The sequence below is a fragment of the Cataglyphis hispanica genome, chromosome 26 (genome assembly GCF_021464435.1).
Source record: "Cataglyphis hispanica isolate Lineage 1 chromosome 26, ULB_Chis1_1.0, whole genome shotgun sequence".
Lineage (NCBI taxonomy): Eukaryota > Metazoa > Arthropoda > Insecta > Hymenoptera > Formicidae > Cataglyphis > Cataglyphis hispanica.
In genome coordinates, this window is record NC_065979.1 from 2195806 (window position 1) to 2219772 (window position 23967).

At 30.4% G+C, this 23967-nt stretch overlaps 1 protein-coding gene across 4 annotated transcripts; it reads right to left on the bottom strand.

Moving 5' to 3' along the window:
- Nucleotides 1–330: 330 nt before the first annotated feature.
- On the bottom strand, nucleotides 331–22685 carry LOC126858597 (CYFIP-related Rac1 interactor B). Of its 4 annotated transcripts, none has more exons than XM_050609068.1 (7): nucleotides 21898–22685; nucleotides 5639–5775; nucleotides 5158–5382; nucleotides 4156–4490; nucleotides 3082–3161; nucleotides 2872–2998; nucleotides 331–2610 (listed from the first exon to the last, which is right to left on the bottom strand). In XM_050609068.1, the coding sequence occupies exons 2-7, from the start codon at nucleotides 5721–5723 to the stop codon at nucleotides 2473–2475; spliced, it is 990 nt and encodes a 329-aa protein (XP_050465025.1). In that variant the 5' UTR covers nucleotides 5724–5775; nucleotides 21898–22685; the 3' UTR covers nucleotides 331–2472. The 4 variants fall into 4 exon arrangements, with proteins under 4 accessions (XP_050465025.1, XP_050465026.1, XP_050465024.1 ...); XM_050609069.1 differs by lacking the exon at nucleotides 21898–22685 and adding an exon at nucleotides 9998–10213; XM_050609067.1 differs by lacking the exon at nucleotides 21898–22685 and adding an exon at nucleotides 6614–6774.
- Nucleotides 22686–23967: the final 1282 nt, after the last annotated feature.

Below are 23967 nucleotides of genomic sequence, written 5' to 3' on the forward strand. Positions count from 1 at the left end.
TATGGATGATGAAATATTATTTATTGTTATTTATTAACATTTGTGCGATATTTTTATCATCTACTTATAATGTTGTTAAGATATATTAAAATAATGCATAGTCTGAAAAAAAAATTAACAATGTCAACAATATATATACATCTTGTTCATCGAATGGATTTTTGATAATAGTCTTCTTATAAAATAGTAACGCTTACACAAAGGAAAGAAAGTTCTGGTGAAGAAGATCATATACATATATATATTATTTTATTGCGTATGTATATATATTAATTTTTATTGCAAGGAACTGATTCATCAGAGTAAGCACTGAAATAATTACAAACCTCATGCGTTTCTTCGGGGACTTTAATTTAATTCAAGTACAATCGTAATATGTGCGATAATAATATTTCTCGTGTTAATTGACATTAAATAACGTTACAAAATAAAGCATATAACGAATGTAAAATTAACTGAATACTGTATTCATTATCTTTCTCTTAAAAATTACCAAGGCAATAATTCAGGGCACTTGTTACAATGGAGTGCCAATGTAACAGTAATATCTGTGTGAATGTCATTAATATATCATAACAATCTGTATATATACAGTCGTGAGTGATTGAGGTTTGCTACTCATGAGCGTTTCGTGATAAATTCACGTGTAAATGTATGTATTTTTAATTTTTACGTAATACTTACACACACGGTTTTACATTATGGTCGGCAAGCAGTCTTCAAAGTATTAATCTCTAAAACGTGCAAGAAGATGTTTTGTGTTAAAGTCAGTTCGAAAATTTCTGTAAATTCTTCCTTTTCGATATTTACGCGTCGTACATATGTATATAAAAAAAATTAACCCTAATTTATCGCGAATCTTTCTTTAGTATAACAGTAAAAAGTTCGGAGAGAACTGTTTTGAATTTTGACATATGTTTCTTACAAAATCTTGAAAAATTATATGAAGAAAATATAGGAGATCAAAAATTAGCACTGGAAATTGGAACACCGAATGATCTTTTAGTTTATGAATTAAAAAGACAAAAATTTAATCGTATGTATAAAACCAATCAAAAACTGATCACTTAATATAGCCATATAGAAACAGAATATTCTAAAATTATATAATAAATACTTCAAAAAAATTTTGATAAACGAAGAATAATCTCCGTGATAAATCTATAATAAATTTCTTGATGTAAAAAGTTCAGAGTTTTGCTTTTGCTCCAAATGTATGGTTAGTAGGAAGTACAGCAAATCGTGTACAATTACATTTGCACATCCGTATTTATATGACGATCACTGATTTCTATCGCGGCACATGTGAGTTCGCTGGTTACTATAAGTAGGACTTTCATAAGATCATTTATAATAAGGTTAGTAATATAACGTGGTATATAGTAATGATGATAATAATAATAATATTAAATCACATCTGCCGTTCTAGCAACTTTGACTATACACTAAAAGCATCTTTGGTGTTCTTCCGTTTTTCAATCATGTATAAGGACAGGCTACAAAATATGATTTCAGATCACCCACAATAATAATTCGATACATTTTATATATAGATCCCAAATACTTTTGAAATACGGGCTTATGGCGATAAAATGAGATTTGTTCCGGTAGTAGTAGTTTCCGATATTCGACCTTGCGACTTACAATACCTCACAGTCCCACAATCCACCCTCTCGCTCGCCATTCAACAAAGAAAACAAGAGCTAAAAATCTCCATAATATCCATAACGTGATTAAAGCTCTCTTCGTAACACCTCCAAAAGTCCACATCTATCCTAAATACACTCTATGATATGCTCTAATTAATTTCTCGTCCTCTGCGGGCGGAAATTATGTTAATAAACAACTTTGGTTGAAACGTTGCATAAAAAAACGATCGCTGTGCGCAAAAATCTATTCCGGCTATTACTTAACTTTTCCTATCGTTAAAAAGATTTTGTAAATTGAAAACTCGCGCATAAATTGCTAACAGAAACATCAATGCTTAACAAAAAATCTTTTAAAAAATCTTTTTCGTTCAATGAGAGAGAGAATGATAAAGTGCGGAAGATTTGCGACGCAACAATATTTCTTTTGCGTGTAACATATAAGATGGGCAAAAATAATAAGTGATATAATCACACACGTGAATTATTTCGGACGAGCATAGGAAAATAAAATAAACACGTGGCGATCGATCGTTTTACGAATTCGATGGTCATATCAACGTGTCAATTAATAAATTTTTCTTCGAAGACTTTAAATATCTCGGCAGTTTTCGATAGGGCAGCTTTGACGTAGTTCCGAGAACACACAGTGTGGTCGGTCAAACCGGATGCGCGCGGGAGAGAAGAGCGCTTTGCGTGCGAATGGGAGAGACTCTTGAATCTTTGGAGCTACAAAGAAGGTCGTTCGAGGACGATACCGTTCGAGAAGTGTCTGCGAAGAAGTGCGGCTTCAACTTCTGATGCAGCAGCCGCGTTGCTTCGGTAATCATGCGGCCAGCAGATTCTTTATATTTTTTGGCGTGTTCTCCTCGTTCAAGTGCTTCGTGGTATAGCGAAGGGCGTTCAGCAGGCCTTCGCTCTTACAAGGCGGCTGATCCTTTAATAGTTTTACACAGCCTTTGACCTGTTAAATTACGACACCTCGAGTTATTGTCTTTGAGAAAATATAAACAAAATGGGAGATCTATTTGCAAATTTTATAATAAATATTTTTCCATGTGGAATTGTGGGATTTTTAAAGCTGGTTATTTAAAAATATTTTAAAATACACGTATATATGAAATTAAAAATTAATATAATCAATTAAAGCAACGTTCGTTAAATAGAAAATTTTTTTTCCTAAAATATTGTGTTGAAAATTCCTTGCAATTTTTTTGGTACTCACATCCACATTCGAACCCTTTACGAAGGCACCTTGGGGATGTACATGATCGTAGAGTATCACCAGACCCACCATGACCCTTAAAACAAAGAGCTGGGTCTCTTCTCGTTGGAATTGCGCCAACAAATTCCTGGGAGAAAATATTTCCCAAATTAGCTTCGAAGAAATTTCTTGGTAAAGCTATCTTTGCATTTTGATAGAAACAGTACTTACGGATTTTCCAACATTCGAAGACACACTTTTGCCATTGTACCAAGCGTTTCTGTTATATTTTCTCTCGCTATATCTTCGTTCTAAGAATAAAAAAAAAAATACAATTTTATAAAGGTTAAACATATTATTTAAAATAAAGGCCAACTTTTCTATCTCAAAAATTTACAAACATTTTCTATATATAAACTTTCACATTTTTTAACATCTCTCTTGTAGAATTTATATTTAAAAACATCCTTTTTTCATTATTGAAATATACATTTTTATTGTACATAAATTGAAGATACTTCCAATATTATTTTTCAATTATTATTTTGTTATCTTTTGTTATTTTAATTAAAAGCGTGCATATAACATTAAATTCTGTTCGTCATGCCACATTTATTTGTTTGATCGACGTAATGAAATTTATAGAGCTCGGATAATTTGAGTCGCAGACCAGAATACCTGTCAATTTCCTGCTTCAGCAGAGCCATTATTTTCATGGACAAATTTTTTCTGTCTACCTTGCCATTGTGCTTCATGTCGATCACGTAACGCGGTTATTTGTCATCGCAATCAACGCGAGCAAAAGCTGATGATTTATTGCAACGTTAAAAAATATCTTTATACGTGTCAATGTGTAATCAATATTCGCAAAATATTTTTGTTAAATGAATAAAGTAAAGGAGATGTGTTCTTACTATACTTTTAATTTATTTTTTGCTTTTATATCACTGAAGATAAAATTGTATTATTCATCTCACAAATCTTTCTGTATACAATTTTAAAAATTCTATTGTTAATATAAAATAATTATTAATATTAATTCTTAAAAAAATTCCTAACAAGATCAATTTTCAGAATCAGATCAATTTTTCAGATCAAAAAAAAAATTTTTCAGATCAAAAAAAAAAAATAGAGAATTATCTTTCAGTGAAGGAATAATTAAGGGATACGTCGAGAAATCGCTTGGATTACCGCGGAATTTCAGCTAATTGTCATCAGTTAGCATCTGGCTGGATCAATAATTGTCCAGGCAACAATGGGAGTCCGGCGCGGACGAGAATAATGTAGAGAAGCGATACCACTTACGTCCATCAAGAAAGTAATGGTCGCGTGACTCAGAACACGAAGCATGGGTGTCGCGTGGGCGTAGAACAAGGACATTCGGTTGGCGAGCTCGTTGCCGACAACTAGGTCCTTCTCGGCGTTGTCCTGTCGCGCCAACGACGCCCTCGTCAACGTCCTTCGATAATAACTGAAATCGTTCTGGATCGCTGGCGTTTTCATTTTATGCTCGTCGAACTTCAATACGAATTCCAATATCTCTGCCAATTGCTTGACTAGGGCCTGCTGCGTCTCCAGATGTTGCGTCGGTGAGAGATTTCCCGAGCACAGTTGCCCCAAGATTTTCGGGACCACCCTTTCTGCGTGTATAGATAAATGAATTATTAAGGAAATAAATGTGGGAATTAATCTAGGCGAAAGGTTGGAAATATTATTTACAATATTTTGAGAATAAATATTCGCGCGCGAGCCAATACTTGCAAAAATTAATCAATATCAATATAATTAGTTAGAAGAATATTGCACAGATAAAAGTGAACAATAAAAGAAAACAATATGTAATGCAATATTGATAATTGAATATAAATGTCAGTTAATAATAATAGAGATACAGAATAATAAAACAAAAACAATAATAACCAATTCAATAATTCAAATAAATAAAAATTGTTGGCGATAACAGCTTTTGGTTTTTTTATTGAGCTTTATAAAGAATAATTAATGAAACAAAATGCAAAAATATAAAAAATTTAATATCGATGCCATTCAATATATGCTTTTACCCAGAAATATTCGCTAGAAAAAAGTAAATCAGATATCTAGCGAAATCTTTTTCACGGATATTCCTCCGATAATTATTAACTAATTAAAAGCACGTGCCTTAAATGTAAAAGCTAAAAGCTAAAATGCAGATAAAAGTTTTTTCCAATATTCACGTCGATATCGAACATGACGAACGAGAGATGGAGTGGGTAACATCTCTATTTATAGAAAACTGTTATCGCCAATGTAATTATTGATGCGTACCGAGTTCCAAGGAAAACTCATAGAATCGTTTGAGTTTCGCGACGAGGGGTGCTACGGTCAGATAAGCTTTTCTCTGACATTCCTCCGTGGGTGCCGAAATCGCTTCTCTGATTTCTTTCCCGGCTCCCTTGTAACATTGTATTTCCTCCAAAATAGATTCTGAATTCTTCAGCACCCTTTGCACTGCCTCGAACGTCTCGCGTTCGATGTCCGATGGCTGTGCATCTAGGAAACAAGTAGAACGAATTAATTTTATCAAACTCAATATATATTTTATGTATCTTTATTTTATAGGACATTTATTAAGCTTCAGAGATTGTATTTAAAATATATATGTTATTTTATGGAAGTGTTTAAATATTTTTTCAAAATCTTTCCTTCCCCCTTTCTCTTGCACAAGAGGATTAGGGGTCATTAAGGGGTCAGGTGTAAAAAAAAATTAATATTAAAATTCTTCGTGAGAAGATTAAGTATGACTTACTTTCGAAATCTAAGAAGACGTCGTACTTTTGAGGTGTGCAACAGGTAGACTCGTCTCGAGCCAGAAGACTCAAAAGCTTGCCCATCGTAAGTGTACAGCTTCTCTCCACGAGGGTCACTTTACAACGTGAAAGGCATCTGTAAGACAAAGTCGTGTGCTTTACAAGCGAGTTTTTACTTAGTATGAGTGATAAGTAATCACTTAATCGTATCACTCTAGCAATAATAATAATTGCTGCATTAAAGGATAATGTTTTCTTTTTTTTTTTTAACCACAGTTGTTGTTTTGATCCACTTAAAATCTTTCATTTATTAAGTTTTCTTTATTAGATTTTATAATTTGAAATATATTATTTAAAAAGAAAGAAAGCTAATCAAAATTATTAAGAGATTTATTATTGACATTGAAAGTATGTAAACAGCTTTTAGATTGTTTGGGAATTTTTTTCTCTAAAAGAATCCATATTTAAAATTTGCTAACGAAAGCGAAACTTCTTTTTTATTTTGGAAATTCTCGAAATGTCACGCACATATAATATTTCTAACACACTCCTCACACAGATTTCCCGCTAAAAACACATCGAAGGAAGCTCACGGGGGATTATATTTTGTAGATAAATTACAGGAGATACTCGAAGATTTATTCGAGATTAATTTAATGAGCGGACAAAAAGATATGTTTACACGATCGGAGTCCTATTCAAGCACGGATTGACGAGTGATAACTTGTCACCAGTCCGAGACTACAATGAAATTGAAATTTCTGGCCGGAGAGAGCCCTATATATTTACTCCGCACTACATCGAATCATTAATTCCATACGAGAGACATACATGCGCACGCCTGGACGGCTCGGATTAACGCGTATCCGTATCGATATGTCGCAGGACAAATGAGTTCCGCGAACTCGTCAGCGGGGGATGAATCCCGCTGATCAATTTCCGCGAACGGGATGTCCCCGCTGACCTCACCTCACCTGAAGCGTTCGCGAAGAGGCTCCATTCGATCTGGTTGACGAGGACCAGAGCGATGACTCACGTGGGAACGTCCCGATGGAGTTTTATCCCGCGCCGTGAGGACACGCGGACCGAGAGCGGCTAACGGACGTTCGAGAGGACTAAGCTCATCGTACTTGTCACTTGCGTGCGGCGAGAACGACGATCGGCTTCACGGTTTCTAAAATTGCGAACGATGAGATTTCGCCGTACCAACGAACGGCCACGTTATTTTCGGACCTAAGGCACATTTTGCGCTCGTCATCTTCGGCCGCCAAGCTTCTCGCGAATCTCTCTCACAAACGTGATCATATATTGTGTATCGCTTGAAGTTTTCTTGAAATCTGATTTTTTTATTTATATAAGTATCTATGATATTTTGGGATGTAAAGTCGCGTTTCAAAATAAATCAGGGCAATTCGATATTGATTTTAACAGAGGTTGTTTACGAATATTCTCAAAAAATAAAAAATACTATAAAAAGAAATATCTGATTATGAATAATAAATATTAATTTTCAAAAAATTCACAAACTTGATATTATTTAATTTAAATGTTAATGAAAAAATGTTAATGAGTTTTTCCATGTGACCAAAAATTATTGAAAATTTTTTAATCAGTTACAGATTTAATATTATTTTACCTCAATATTAAAATAATGTTAATGGATTTCATAACTGATAAAAATTTCATTAAAATATTAAGTATTTGATATAAGCTGGATTTTTGAATTAATAAATTTCTGAAGTATATACTTCTAAAAAGAATCAATTAAACAATTGTAACATAAAATTGCTGATTGTATTACATTTTGTATATTAAAAATATACAAAAGTTTATATTTACTAAAAAAAAAAATCAAATACTTTTAAAGGTGGAAACTGTTATTATATATTCAAACACCGCGTACATATTTAAAAATATGACACTTATACTGTCCAACCGATCCTTTCTGTTAAAAACAGTGTCGATTAATAGCATATTTTATCAACGGGTGCTATGAAAGTACAACGCAAATAGCACTGTGAGCTGCAATGTGAAATAAATGTTTACGTTTGACATTCCTCCGGCATTCTTCAGTACGGAACGTTTGAAACAAGTAACATGTGTGTCTCTCGCAATATTTTCTTGTGCGCAATTATTTTATCTCTCTGTGTTTTCTTCTTTACAATATACGTTTTTAATAAATATGCTAAAAATCTAAAATATTAGAAATTGATTTCGATATGTAGGGAGTCTCAATGTTTGCACGACAAACTGCGAGAGCATATTCTATAAATGAAAATAAAAAAAAAATATATATATAAAATTTGATTAAAAATGCTTTGTTATAAAGTTATAAGCAAATATTGAAGTGAAACATGAAATAGGTAATCACGGATTTTCCATTGTGCAGAATATGAAAGCTCGAACGTGTGTTTATCTTATCTGGGTATTCATATCTAGTATGATTGTTACTCTTATATCAATAGCTGTTAGATTTCAATCGTTGTGTGAACTAACAATTATCATCAAAATGCCAAGAATGTTTTCAAATGAGGAGTATATTAATATACACTGATTCTGCACAATGGAAAATTAGTTGTTATTTCATATTCCGTTTCAATATTTGCTTATAAATAAAGCATTTCTATTAAACTTTATGTAATATTTTTTTCTTACTTCTACACGTATAATATGCTCCCGCACTTTCTCGCAAAATTCTGGGACACTCTGTACATAAACACATCAATTTTTATATTAATCTATTAATATTATTTTTATTAATTATTAATTATTTTATATATTTTAACTATTAATTATTTTTATTATTAAGTAGTTTCAATTATTAATTAATAATAATTATTATTATTAATTAATAATAATAATTATTATTAATTAATAATTTCAATTATTAATTATTAATAATAATTATTATTAATTAATAATTGAAACTACTTAATTGGCAATAACGGAAATAGATTGCATTATTTTTAGAAACTTTAAAGGTGTACATATTTAATATTAATATATTTACGATTATAATTATTATTGTAAAATAAATTTACAATAAGACAAAAATAAATACATAGAGGATATGCATATGTATATTTTATTATGTTTGAAATATTTATGAAGAAAAATAATTAGAATTCATCACAAAAGTGATTATGTAAAAACTACAAACTCTCGTGTGTAAAAAATTCATATGATATTCCTAGCTTCGATATTTTCTTAAATCTTATATATTTAATTGCCATTTCAATAACAGATTTAAAATTTTTCTAGTTTATCCGCAGTATTTTTTTTTTATCGATTAATAGAAATAAGTGTGATCCTTTTTTATTCTAATTCAAAATATTGCTTGCGATGAAAATCACTTGAAAACACTGATATTTTCATTAACGCTCTCTCATTTCGTTTCTTTTCTTTTAAATCATTAATATACTCGACTTAACATATTATTTTTTCAAAACTGTTTGACATTTCCCTAGCCTATACAACGGACATAAAAGGCAATCGAAGCGAGACAATTAACTTGAGACAAAAAAGAATCATTTACATCGTAATTAAAAGTCACACAGCTGATTGTGTCGTGGCGAAATTCCAAAGCGCCTCAGCGCAATGCAATTAAAAAACGTATAATGCACCTGCTGCATTGACTTGTTAATGAACAAGTTCCACAATATTACCTCATTTCATCTACCTATGCCAATATCCGCAATAAAAGTGTTATTTGTGTGTGTACGTGTGCGAACAATTCAATACGAACGAATACTCTCTTTGACTATTACACTAAAATAACAATCTCGCGACCTATCCCAAACGGTCTCTCGGCACTCGATGCCAAAACTCCCACACATTCGCGAACGATGAGAGGGTTCTTTGAACGGAGTTCAAAGAACCTGCACACTCAAAATGTCAAACGCCTCGCTGATTGACTGATGATCGACGAAGCACAATGAACAAAATTATTTTTGGCTACTCTTGCAATATATCATAGATATTTTCAATTTTTATAAAACATTACGTTTTTTTTATCAATTTTCATCAACATAAGAACAGTTGTCGATATGTTGATATGTCAATTTTTCAGAAGCAAACTTTCAGATACCTTTTATCAGATTTCTCGACGCTCATTTTTATTTATTATTTTTATTTTTTATTTATTATTTTTAGTTTTCTTGAGTTAATTTTTTATTTGCGTGCTCCTAAAACTTAAAATATTATATAAAGACGAAAATTTAATTCAACTACGTTGAAAGTTGATCAAAGTAAACAAAACTAATAATACTGTAAGAAGTATCGCGCTGTATGAATATTAATATTTGAAATATATATTAGAAATTTGGTAATTAAATATTGTTGTGATATTTGTCACCTACTCTCACAAGTAACGGAACGGCAGGCTCGTTCGTAGAGGGACTCGAACCTAGGAGTCCTGGCAGGATTTTACGAGAACGCGTCGGGGATTCTATGCGGCGCGATTAGTTGCATGACGTTCGACGCGATCACCGTCGCGGAATCGCGGCGTAATCGGCGCTGACGGCGCGAACACATGACGCTGACAGGTGCACGCCGTACGGGATGCTGGAATGCGTCACGGGGTCAACGGGCAGGCAAGGCGAGTGCAACAACTGTCATCCGGTGGCCGGCCATGTTGTAAGTTTCGAGAGGGGGGTTGGTTCGAGTCCATTCCTTATTTGGTAAAGCGGCGGTGGCGGCGGCGCGGAAAATCGATGGGGGTTGCTTCGTAGCAAGGGTGGCGAGATGGCGCTGAACGGGGGAGAGATTTGGTTGCCAAATGTGTATCGAAATCCCGTCTGTGTGTAAATTTAGAAAACGATAAAGTAAAGAAGAAAAGAAGAAAAAAAAGAAGAGAAGAAGAAAAAAAGAGAAGAAGAGAAGAAGAGAAGAAAAAAGAAGAAAAGAAGAAAAACGATTGGCAGAAGAAGATTAATCCGATGTAAGAGAAGACATTTTTATAAATAAATGAAAAGATGGGCTTACTATATAACATGATTGAGAAAAAATAAAGTTATGGAAAAGAAATCGCGATGTATAAAAATGATAAGAAACTATAAGTCATCGCAATATCAAGACACATTTTAGAATTTTCCGATGAGCGTGCTATGATAAATAGCAGAATTTATTTAGAGTTATTTCATTTTGCTTTTTGAACGAAGAATCGCGTTTGAAATTTTCATTAATTATCATGGAAAAATAATTTTGCAGATTAACAAAGCATGCGCATGAAAGCAGAGAATTTGATCAGAATTTTATATTTTTTTCTTATTTTAATAGCATTTGAATAAACGCGAATAATGCAATAAAAATTTAGGTTCTGAAAATTGATTGCAATATAAATAACCAAGTAACACAAAATCATAATAAGATCATGACATTAAGTAGAAGTCAATTTAGAAAAAATCATTATGACGTCAGTCGATACACCTTTATGATGAATTCTTGATATAATAATAATTTTCTGTTTTCATTTCATTTTTTATGAGTGACTTTTAAGAGACAAATAAAGTCATGATGATATCCTAATGATATCATTATGACTTTTGTGTTCTACTTGGATAAATGGCTTTAATATGATATTTTCAAGATTAGTAATGCAATATTAAAAAGAAAAGATCTTTTATGGCTATTTTATTTGTGTTATTGGAGGGTATGTACTGTAAAATTTTATGTTATAATCAAGAATAAAATATTCTACACAGTTTTGACACAAATAGAATACTGAGTAGTCTCCTTTTCTTTCCGGAATGCAAAAGATTGTATATATATATATATATATATATATATATATATATATATATATATATATATATCTCCTTGCATTTCTTCTTGCTTTAATAATACTTAATATCTTAGTTTCAATCTCGTGATATAAATTCGTCTTTATATAATTCTGTAACTCCCAGAAACAGACAAGTATTATTCACATATATATTTCGAAGCTATGCTTCGAATGTAGGTAACATTGTCACGAATTTCGCAGGAATTGAGAGAATTAAGTATCGATCAAGCATTGACCTATTTTAACGAATATACTGTACAGTGATAAATGTATGTATTTTCATGTAACAAAATCCTTAATATAAGAGATATAGTAGTGTATTATTAAAGGTGAATAATAGAAACAAATACAATATAACCTCAAATATAGAATCCTTTATCAATTCAAAAGCGTATTGTGACGTATTGATTATATTAAAAAAAGAATCAATGTTCCTCGCGTAGCTATACATTATTCTAGATAAGATATAATAATAATAATAAGATGATACACGTGCGGAGAAAATGGATATATATATGGCTCCGTATATACCACGTGTCTTACTATCGGAATTACTCTATATCGGTACTACTATTATACTCTTTTCACGGACCAACGGGGTGATACCGACGTCACGTAAGGGCAACCGACGTCGCTCGGGGTAGACCGAAGTCACTTGGGGGGGAGCTAATCGAATTAGCATTCGCGTCGCTCGGTATCGCGGTAGATCGCATCGATGCTTTAGTGGGTCAACGCTCGTAACGCGTAAACAGACGTTTTCGACGTGGCCGATTTTTCATACAGCGATGGACACTTCGCGATAGAGGCTTCCCGCAAAAGGACGATACTCTACGATCGTTGACTTCTCCCTTGCAATCGATATTCGATTCTATTTCTCATATGACAACAATTCTGATTTTTATAGGTAGAACATCTTTCTGTCAAAAACAAAAATTGCTCTGTAAACCTAATCTAAATAAATAAATAAATAAATAAATATATATATATATATATATATCTAAATAAATAAATAAATAAATAAATAAATAAATAAATAAATAAATAAATAAATAAATAAATAAATAAATAAATAAATAAATAAATAAATAAATAAATAAATAAATAAATAAATAAATAAATAAATAAATAAATAAATAAATAAATAAATAAATAAATAAATAAATAAATAAATAAATAAATAAATAAATAAATAAATAAATAAATAAATAAATAAATAAATAAATAAATAAATAAATAAAATAAATAAATAAATAAATAAATAAATAAATAAATAAATAAATAGATATATATTTCTAAATTTAAATTTTAAATCTGTTTTAAAATTCTATTATAAAATTTTAATTTTATATAATATATACAATAACCCAATAGTTATATTTAAATTAAATTTAGTTGACAAATTAAAAATAAATTTCCATAAATTTTAAAAAATTTAGATATACTTAGATCATAAATTTAGATTATTAATTTGTGAATATATTTATATTACTATATATAGAGAAACGTGAGTAAATTAAGTTGTCTTAATATATATATATATATGTTTTCAGAACATCGATTCCCAAAATGACTTTAACTCGAAATAGTAATAAAAGTGGGTCTGATTCCTTTTATATAAAAGTAGTTCACAATGATTTTATCTTTTTTGACTTATATCTAAAAGAAGATTTATCTCTCAGATCTGTGAACATTATAGTCTTAAAAGGCATAAGAGTATAAAATTTCGATTTGTGAAAGATGTCATATAAAAAGAATCATTTTTCTGCGATTAAACATGAGCTTTGTTATGATGACATTCATTTGAATATTTGAATATTTATTTTTTGAATATATAATACGTATAAAAATTTAAAAAAGCACAGGCTTAAAATATTCTCACACACTGCGTATTTTTAAATACATCCCGGGAAATTTAGCGGGCCTTTCTTTAATCCATCAATTAATTGTAAAATGTGCTACAATTTACTACGCTTATCGTTCGATATTTGCTGCGACGTGCGTTCACAATAATTTTCAATAGTTTAAATATCGTTGCGGCGACGAGATTTTTGCACCTCTTTCAATACCACGATTGGATAATCGTCGGAAATTGTGGGCGAGGATAATCGACGCCTATTAAAGGCCTTTTTGTACATCAATTCCAGCAAATCAATTGAGATCTCCCCATCACCATACACAACTCTCCAGCTTGACATCACTTCTAGTACCTATAATGCAATGCAATAATTTTGTATTACAAATCTTAAGGACTCTTTATTTATGTCCCACATTTATCATGAACCATCATACGCAGTTGTCTGATCTTCGCTTTTCTCAATAATATCATATGTAGTGAAATTTATTTTATGCCATACATATTTCAATAATTATTAATTAATTTTTCAACGTAATATCACACATGCTTATATAATAAAAAGAAAACAATTAGCTTCGTCATATAAAACAAACATGAAAGAAAAAAGAGTCATGTTTTTTGCCAAAGTACGTCAACGTATCATATACGATATAAATGTCATCATTAGTCTTGTAAAAAATATCTTTAGCAAGACCATTATGTTTATGATTTGTAATATATACGCGAAGAAAAAGAATGGCGATGTCTCTTTAAAGATGATATGCTAGAATGAGCGATATTTCTCTCTTCCAGCTTTATTATGATAATAATCATTGTATTAATTAAAAGTTTAATAATAATTATAGTATGCTAAGGAAAATTGCATCGCAATGTGATTAATGTTGATTCATAAATATATATAATAGTTTAATATTCAATCATTTGTAACATAAAGCTATCGAGTTTAAAAAAAAGAATTCCTCATTGATATAAGTTCTAATAGTTTTGATTTAAAAAAAATGCATGATTCTTAAATGGATTTGTAATATGTAATAATAAAGAAAAAAAAATAACACTTTTCCATCATTTCAATGATGGACTTAACATTTGCTGAGATTATCAATTTTTATTTTAGTTAAAAAATTGAAATTTTTCATTTTTCAATTATTTATTTTTGCCTTAAGATCTCGAAAAATGAATACATTTTCTAGATATTTTGCAGCGCAACACGACTTGATAAAAAAATTTTTATTTTTTTACAATATTAATATAATATTATTAATCACGTAAATACAAATTTGTAGCTTAAAAAAATTTTTTTTTTTTTAAATTATGGGAATATTTGAAAAATTTCTCCAAATTTTAAGTGGCTGCTTGGTATGCATGAAAACGTTCATAAATCATATCCGAAATAAAAAAATTCAAGTTTTTTTAAACATTGTAATAACTATCTGCTATCAAAGTGTTTTCTCAAAATTTAAAAAGAAAATAAAAAAATGGCGGCGCGTTAAAAAAATTTCGTTTTTTTTTGAAAAAAAAGGTCCACCTTTTTTGTTTATAACAGAAAAATGGAGAATTATCAGATTAAAAAAAGACTTCGCTAGCAGATGCGGAATCTTAAGAAATCACATATAAAATTTGAAGTCAATTCATCGAACGTAATCCGAGTTTTCATGCACACCGTACATGAAAATATAAATCTGCAAATATTATTTCTTTTCCTCTTCTAAAAATTTTTATTTAAGTATTTAATAATATTGTATTCATATTGTGAAAAGATAAAAAGATTTTATTAAATAATTTAAAAAATGTATTTATTTTTTTGAGAGTTCGAACGGCCCCTTAAAATAAAAATCAAGCAAATTGGCTTTGTTGATCATCCACACATTCATTGCGTCTTCAAAATTAAATTGCTTTAATCTTCAATTTTCATAAATGGCTTGTTATGCAGTTGTCTCTACGAAAATTGTTTTTCCACTCATAAACTAGTCATCCGAATGCAGGCTGATGCGACCCTGACAAACGTGTCCACCAGCGCGCATTAGCTCGAGCGCTTAATATATGGTAAGTGTGCACGCGCTTTAAATGTCACACCGAGGAACGTAAGCAATACTGTGGACACGAGGACACGATGATGCCTCGTTAAGTTATTCATATACACGCGCGATATGCCGAAGCACGCCTTTGAGGACTGAATAAGTCCGTAAGCGTGCCTTGCGTGTTTCCTTCTCATGGTGTGACCCTGCCCTCTTTAACGACGCAGCGGACTAATTATCGGGGTTGACGAGCGGAGATCCAACGATCCGGGGACTAGAGAGGTCGATACGTCATCCGATAAATAAAAATACGGAGGGTACTCCGATGACGAAGCAACCGTCTTTTTTGCAGGAGATAACCGTAAAAGCGATTTCGAGTCGAAATGGGAAAATAATCGCATGCTTCGAGCGTGCTGAAAAGGCAAATTACACGGTTTCCTCGGATTCAAGATAACGATTTGAATCCCGAGAGATACCATAACCTACTTTCGGCGATGTTTTCAAAGACTGCGGGGCGTCATAGGATTGGACTACTGGAAAAATCTCCTCGAGGAGAACTCATTTATGTCGCTGATAAGTTAAAATGCGGATAAATGCGATGAAGATAAAAAGGGATTACCTCAGAGAAAGAGAGAGATGAAAATTACTTAATTTTTTTTCTTGTAGGTCCCGCAATCGAGATATCTTTCGAAAGAGTCAAAGGTTTATCTGATTAGGGATTGCTTTAGTTTGATGATTACCTCGTATTGCGCAATTTAATTTCTTCCTAATCGACTAGAAATTCTCTCACGTTTATTATATGATAATTACTAGCAACGACAATCACTAATGCGTGTGTTGCTTCTTCTTAAACAATAATGGGAATGAGAATACCGAAGTTACCACAAGAAGATATTCAGACACTCTAAGATAATTAAGAAACAATAAGTTCAAAAAGCGTAAGTTAAACGTACCAGAAGAATGCACATTGTTTGTAAAGTTGATGATATGGTATTTTATGTATAACTATAATAGTCAAGTTTGACTAACTAGGGAAGTTTGTCTAATAGTAAAGTTTGACTAACTAGGGAAGTTTGTTTCTACAATTTCACTATATTCTTAATTCATTTACATGTGATATTATAAGAAACTGTTAACAAAGACTCAGTTGGCATCAATCACACTCTTGTTGTGTATATATATATATATATATATAAATTTTTAATTATGATTTGTAGGTTAAAAATAATTTTTTTTTTGGCTATTTAAAAAAAAATGACTACTGCACCACTGCGATTGTTACGAATCGAACTTGTTAGACAAAATACTTTTCTAGATGCTTACGCCATTGGCCAAGCAGGGGGGATATCGTCATATCCCGGACGAAGACAGGAAACCTCCAAGTAAAATCCCCCTCCGGTCGTACGCACATATGCGTCAACGAGCATCGGCGTACGTTTGATTGTAAATGAAAGCAGGAAAGAAGCGACGATGCGAAAGTGGAGTGATGAAGGAGCGAAAATCGCGCGATCATCAGCGTGAGCGAATATTTCTCATTAATTACAAAAAGAGCGATCTGCGCTGAAAATCAATAAAACTTCAAGACGTTTAAAGATTCCGATAGAAATATTTGTTCGTATTTATATGAATTAAGAAAAATAATTTTTTTTAAATAACAAAATAAAAAAAAAACAAATATTTGCCATTTCTATTTCTATTTCCATTAAGTTCTAAGGATGTTTCGTACCTATTTTTGAAATATTAAGAATTTAACCAAAATTGTGCAGTTCTTACATGTTCAGAAACTTGTAAAAAAATTCTAAATTGATTCCCTGAAGCGATCAAAAGTTATGAGGATTTTAATTTGCAACGAATTAAAGATATGTCATATAATATATTAATAAAAGCATGAAAATTTTATAAACTGTTCTATCATTTTTTCTGAATATCTGTGCAAAAACTGAGCACAATTCTCTTAATAGTTCGGAAATTATTTAAATTTAAAGTTACTTGATTCTTTTGGAAAATTGCGTATTGTAGCACTTATTGATAAATTTGACAAGGAAAAAATATTATCAATAAAATAAAAATTTTCACATATATTAAGAAAACTCTAATAAATATTTGTACAAAACTTGATTTAAATCCATTTATTCCTTTAAAAGTTATTTATTAAAAGTTGTAGGAAAATATTATCTGTCTCTTTCCCTCTTTCTGCAAATTACTCGTTTTTCATTGTTTCTTACAGTTGATTTCAGGGGATATTCACGATCAAAAATTTTTGTCATAAAGAAATTAGAAAAAATATTAATAACAATTATTTTCTTCTACGAAGACGTCAAAATTCATAATATTTTGTAAAACATTCATCCTTCTCATAATCCGGATTTATTTGTTTAATTTTTCAAACAATATAAATGTAAAAAATATGTTGTTTTTAATTTAACAATTTTTTGCTACTATTGTACAGGCAAAACATTAAAAAAAAAGATAAAATATTAATATCTTTAGTCAATAAAAATGCAGTTATAATCTAGATTATAAATGTGTATCACGACCACTCGTCATTTTAGAAATCACATAACGTCTTAAGCACGAAAGCAATAAATTACGAGCATGCTAGATTTAACCCAGAAAATCGAAAATTGCGCCACAAAATAGATCCCTAATTGGAGCAAATAACTCAAATGGCATTATAAAATATTAAAGTCCGAGTGCACGCACGCTCGCTGCGGTCTAATTTCACGTGCGTGTATATACACCAAGCACATTTGAGATTCCGGAGGCACGGTATCCGTTTCAGTACCCTTAACATTTAGCACGTGACGTAACGCTGCGATAGCTGCCTTTATCTTCCAGCTGTCAAATAGATAAAATCTCTTATTTTACATCTCTGGCATAGTATTATCTGAACGATGTTTTTATTTTTATTATGTATGTAAAAAAGGATGAGAAATAATTGGAACTATTTTATTCAAATTGAGAATTTTAATCTAAATATTGAGTAATCTATAATATTGACTACTTTTCAATGTGTTTAAATTCGACTTTTATGGAAACTTTTCAGTTAAAAAGATATTTCAAAATTATTCAATCAAAGTAAATATAAAAAAACAAATTAATTTTTGCAATATAAATTTGCTAATTAAAATAATTTTTCCAATAAAACTTTATTAAGTTCTGAATTTGATTGTTCATTTTTCTAAGTTGATGCAAAATCTTGCAGATATTGTGTCTTCTTTGATGAATTATCATTATCTTCTCGTTTACTTTATGTTCAAATAAGATAAACGACTCATAAAGTTCGAATATCGAAAGTCCATTTGCAATTTCTCTGATTTTTCCATTCACGTGTTTGGAAAATATAAATCATCGAACAAAAGCTGTTTAAAAGCGTTTTTCAATATCCGTTATGACATTCATAGAAACAAGTTCGTCGATCATTACGTCAGCACATTAATCTCACGTTATTTGTTTTTTCCACAGTTTTCTATTTTTTCAATTCGCTCTCCAATAATTGTACCTAACCTCTGGACATATTGTATTGTATATTAAATATTTACTTTATTACTAAATTAATTTATTTTAATAATTTATTTTAATTTTTTATAATTTATTTATTTTTATTTTAATAATTTATTTTAATAATTTATTAAAATAATTATTTTAATAATTACTAAATTAATTTATTTTAATAATTAATTTATTATTAAATTTATTATTATAATTATTAATACTAAAATTATTAAAATGATGTGTCATATTAAATTTAAAATATATATTTATATCTTCTACTTTCCATCTAAGAAAGAGAGAAGAAAATATTTTTAATTGCTGATTTATAATTATTTACAATAAAAGGTTTTATTACAAATAATTCTTCCATTTTATTATAAATTATTATATTTTGTCTTTTTATAAAAATAGAAAAATTAAATTTTTTCATAAAATATAGAAGAATTAAATTTTTTAAAGTATAAAAGAATTAAACTATTCTATTTTGTTTTTATATAATAAAATATAGAAAAAATAATTAAATATTAAAAAAATAATTGTGATTTATTTGTTACGTTCTAAATTCTTTTAGATTTCTATTATACTATATTTTAGTTTTAACACAATTGTAAATAAATTCTCTTAATTTTCTTGATTTTATCAGTGAATTTAGTTACTGCGGAAAATTAGAGAGCTCGATAATTTGGAGAATTGATTTTCGCCAGGCACACATACAATGAGGAATCTTCGATCGATATCATCCGATCGATGAAACACGCTATCAGCAACTGATGAATCTGTGCTTTCCCTTTTGCATTCCTGCTGGACGATCGAATGACCTACTTGTTAATTGTCGACAGGCGGGTCCACGCTCTAATTAACGGTAAAAACCGATGTGGTATCAAGTAATTTACTATCGACTTCCGATCAATAATACATGGTGTAAAAAACCCACTCGTAATTGATAAAACGACTCCAATATCTAATATTTGTAATGCTCTTTGCTGAATTAAAAAAATTTCACAAAAAGAAAAATAAAAGTTTTTTTTATTCTTAGACGCGTTTTATATTTTCCGTTAATATTTCAATCAAATAAAGTAGATTAAATCAAAATTATAATAAGGCCTATATAAGAACGATGCAAAAAAGAGATATCGCGTATGTCGAAAAAAAAAAATATGACATTCATTGTGACATCATGATTACATTTATAGTTGATAAACGATTTTATGCGTCAAATGCAGTTTCCAAGTTCAAGCTCAGACGCAGGAAAGTAAATTAACATGAAAATCGACCGATTATTCGACATTATTTCAGTGATGTTAATTGTTTTAACGGATGAAATCACCGTAAAAAATGTGCGATCTCACTCGAATATCTTCGCGTTTTTTTTTTTATGATAAAAAAACCCCTTTTCTGAAAGAACAATTATATTGGCCACACGGTATGAAACTCGCGTTTTGTTTTCGCGCGCTAATTCTCATGCTATCAACAATTATAAGCGTCATCATTTAAACAAAATAAAAACTCCAGTATTCGTATATCGATAGTACGAGTAATATAATATATATTAATTTTGTGACAGTCGTAATAAGCGTGCACATTGCATTCGCGGGAAAATTAATTCGTCGAGATATTGTGGCAGAGCTTACCGCAAAGGACGTGATAAATAGCTCGATGTTGATAAATTTCGGTTTACTGTATTAATTAAACGCAATGCGATTTCTCGTGATGAATTATCTTTTCACTTATTTTCAAGCAGTTACGTTCTAAATAATTAATTTTTCGCCAGACCAAATATGCTGTCTAGCACTATATTCATTTGACGTATCGTAATTATCACATATTAAATTATTTTTTCGTAATTATATATTAATTTTATATAGTAAGTTATGAGGCTAAAATCTGCAATTCCAAATCGTGTATAATAACGACTTATTTCGTGCCTTATCCCTCGCGTGTCTGAGCAAATGTGTTAGAATTTATCACTACGTGAAAATTAATTCCACGAAGGTTCGTTACACATAGAATTCTATAAATCGTTGAGTATGCAAAGATTGTGGAATTGAGGAAAGATATGTCATCAAGTAAATCCTCTCGTGTGGAAATCATTCGAGCAAAGATTATCGAATAATATGTTGATTGCTATTCAGGGATACAATTTCAAGTTCGTGAATCATTTCCTGTATTTATTATTACGCCGTTTGACATTGAACGATTTTATTTGTGTTATCTATATACGGAAGTAGCTTTTATGATAATATCGATATAATTATTGTTTCAGTTTTACGTGTTTTTATTATTGCGTATACGGACTGCGTATATGATACGCATTATATTCATAGTTATTTATCGTGAAATAAATAAGACGTATTATTTCCTGTTTCTCCTAAGATTAAATTTGAATCTTGGTAAGTAACCGCAATAAAAATGAAACGGTAAATTTTAATTAAATAATGTATAGAGAAAAAAAAAATTGTTAAACAGCAAAATTTTTAAATAGATCTCGATTAATATTGATTCAATACTTCACACAGCTAAATATACTTTTTTATATTTTTAAAAACAGATTAAGGAAATACTAGTAAAGACATCTGAGGTAATATAAAATAAAAATCAAAATTAAGATTTATTAAAATTAAAATTTTAAATTTTAATTTATTTAAGTTTTGATTTTAATTAAAATTAAATTATTCGATTTTAAATTTTAAAATTATTAATTTTAATAATTAAATAATAAAATTAAAAATAATTAAAAAATAATATAATATAATATAATTAAAAATATAATATAATATAATAAAATATAATATAATATAATATAATTAAAAAATAAAATTAAATAATTTTAATTAAAATTAAATTTAAATAATTAAAATTAAAATTAAAATTTATCGAATAATTTACATGTGTTGTTACACATAATATCCGCATATGACTATTTTTTTCTGAATTATCACAAAATTACTGTGCTAATATCATAATATTATCATCATAATATTATCATAATATCATACTATCATAATATTTACAATTCAAATATTCGTTGCAAATAGGAAAATATTATGTAGTAAAATATTTGTGTGCTAGATATATGAGTATATACGGCTTATATGAGAAAAATTGCTTTACCTTTTAACGAAACGGAACGAGTCGTGACATCACTTAACGATCGAATTATTAAATGGATGGGCACGATGAGATACCCTTTTACGAGGAGCCACAGAGGAGCGCCGTCAACATTGTTCTCCTTAGGCGATTAATATGCACTTCCGGACAGGATAGGAACCACTACCGACATTTCCCGAAATGGATGACTCTTGCCTTTCAGTCTCGAAAGGATTTCGTATCGCTTCTCGTATAGATAATGTTTATCACAAATCACACACAATTCGCGCCCGTGAAGTATCGTAATAATAATAATGTCCTTGTGTCTGTAGCACGAGAAACACTCGATGCTATCTCCTCTTTAATGTTTATTCGAATGAGAACGTGATTGTAATCGTCGAGCTCGTATCGATCAAACCAATCCACTGCTTCACTCTCAAAAAAAAAGAGAGAATTTGTATTAATTGTTTGCAGTAATCTTGCACTTTTGCGACAACTTTCTCTTCAGAAAAAAGAAAAACAAAACTTTGGAAAAGATATCTCTTCAAATTTCAACGAGAATGACTTTAACTCGATTGACCTCTAATTCGATTGATCCTCTTCGAGGCTCGATGAAGAGGATCGATTCGAAAGTGGCGCCTTGCAACTCCGCGTAAACTTTCGAATGAGAAGCGACGACAAGTGGGAGGGAGAGGGGGAAGTGCAAATCGCGACTGGTGACGAGGCGCGGCGATCGATTTTTTTTGAAAATACGAGACAGCTCTCGTCAATTCTTTGTGAGACGAACAGCGCGGCGTGACTCTCACGAAGGTTGTTACACCACTGTCAAAGCAAACGCCGAGACAGTTTCGCTGAGCGCGGCCAGTCAGCTAGACGCCCCCACTCTCGACACGTCACTGCCTCCCGCAGCGTGGATTCACGACAGCATCGTCAAGTTGTAACGGAGAGTATCGTTCTGCTCTCCGATCTGATCAGAAATTTGCGATTGTATGGGATATTCAACGTTGACACAGCATCAGAGAGAAAAACTGTGTCTTGTATTTAATTATGTAACTTGTTTATCCAATTACGATTTTCTCTCTCTCTCTCTCCCTCTCTCTCTCTCTCTCTCTCTCTCTCTCTCTCTCTCTCTCTCTGCAGAAATCTCACCACATGAAGCTTGAATTAATATTGTTTTCTCGGAATGCTTTACGGTTCATTAAAAATTTCCATGTTTCACATATATTAAAAGGGACGAAAGATTGTTTTGTTAAATTCTAATGGCTTTTTTAATTTTTTTTTTGCAATGTTTTATTATAGAAGTTAAATGGTTTTTTTTTCCTGTTTTATCATGAATTTCATTAATATTTTTTTTTTTTTTTTTTTGTATATACAAGGTGTCCTAAAATCATCATACTTCCTCTTAATGGCAGATTTTTTAAAACATTTTAAGATAAAAATCCTAATATAAAAATGTCGAGGTTAGAATAGTTTTTAAATGGGAAGCTATTGTATTTTACGAATGACATTGCTGATGTTTTGCGCGCTCAGGCAAGACAAAATGAAAAATGTGCTTCTATCAATGGGACGTCTTTTTTAGGTTATTATAATTATTATATAAATTTACAATAGCATTGTCATTATATATTTTCCGGCTTCTCTACGCATTGCATTAGTACATTTTTTTACAAATAATGGATGCAAGAACTAAAGGCATCTAAAAAATAATTCAAGTAAAATTTTGCGACATCTTCCAACTTCAGCTGTCAAAGTGGTCGATTCATGTTACCATGAAGGTGTCTACTATTTCGCTGCGCCTGACCGCGCGAAATCTCAACCTTGTCATTCGTTAAATATAATCTCTTCACGTTTAAAAATTATAATAGCTTTGACATTTTTGTATTAGGATTTTCATCTTGAAATCTTCTAAGGAATCTGCCAAAAGAAAGGACGATGATTTTAGGACATCCTGTATGTATATCAATTATTAACATATATATTACATTAACATTTAAATATATTACCGTGGAGGATTTATATATTCAAAATAAACTTTAACTTTTCTCTTGATAAAAGAAGAATTTAGAAAGCAATTATTTCTTCTTCTATAATCCC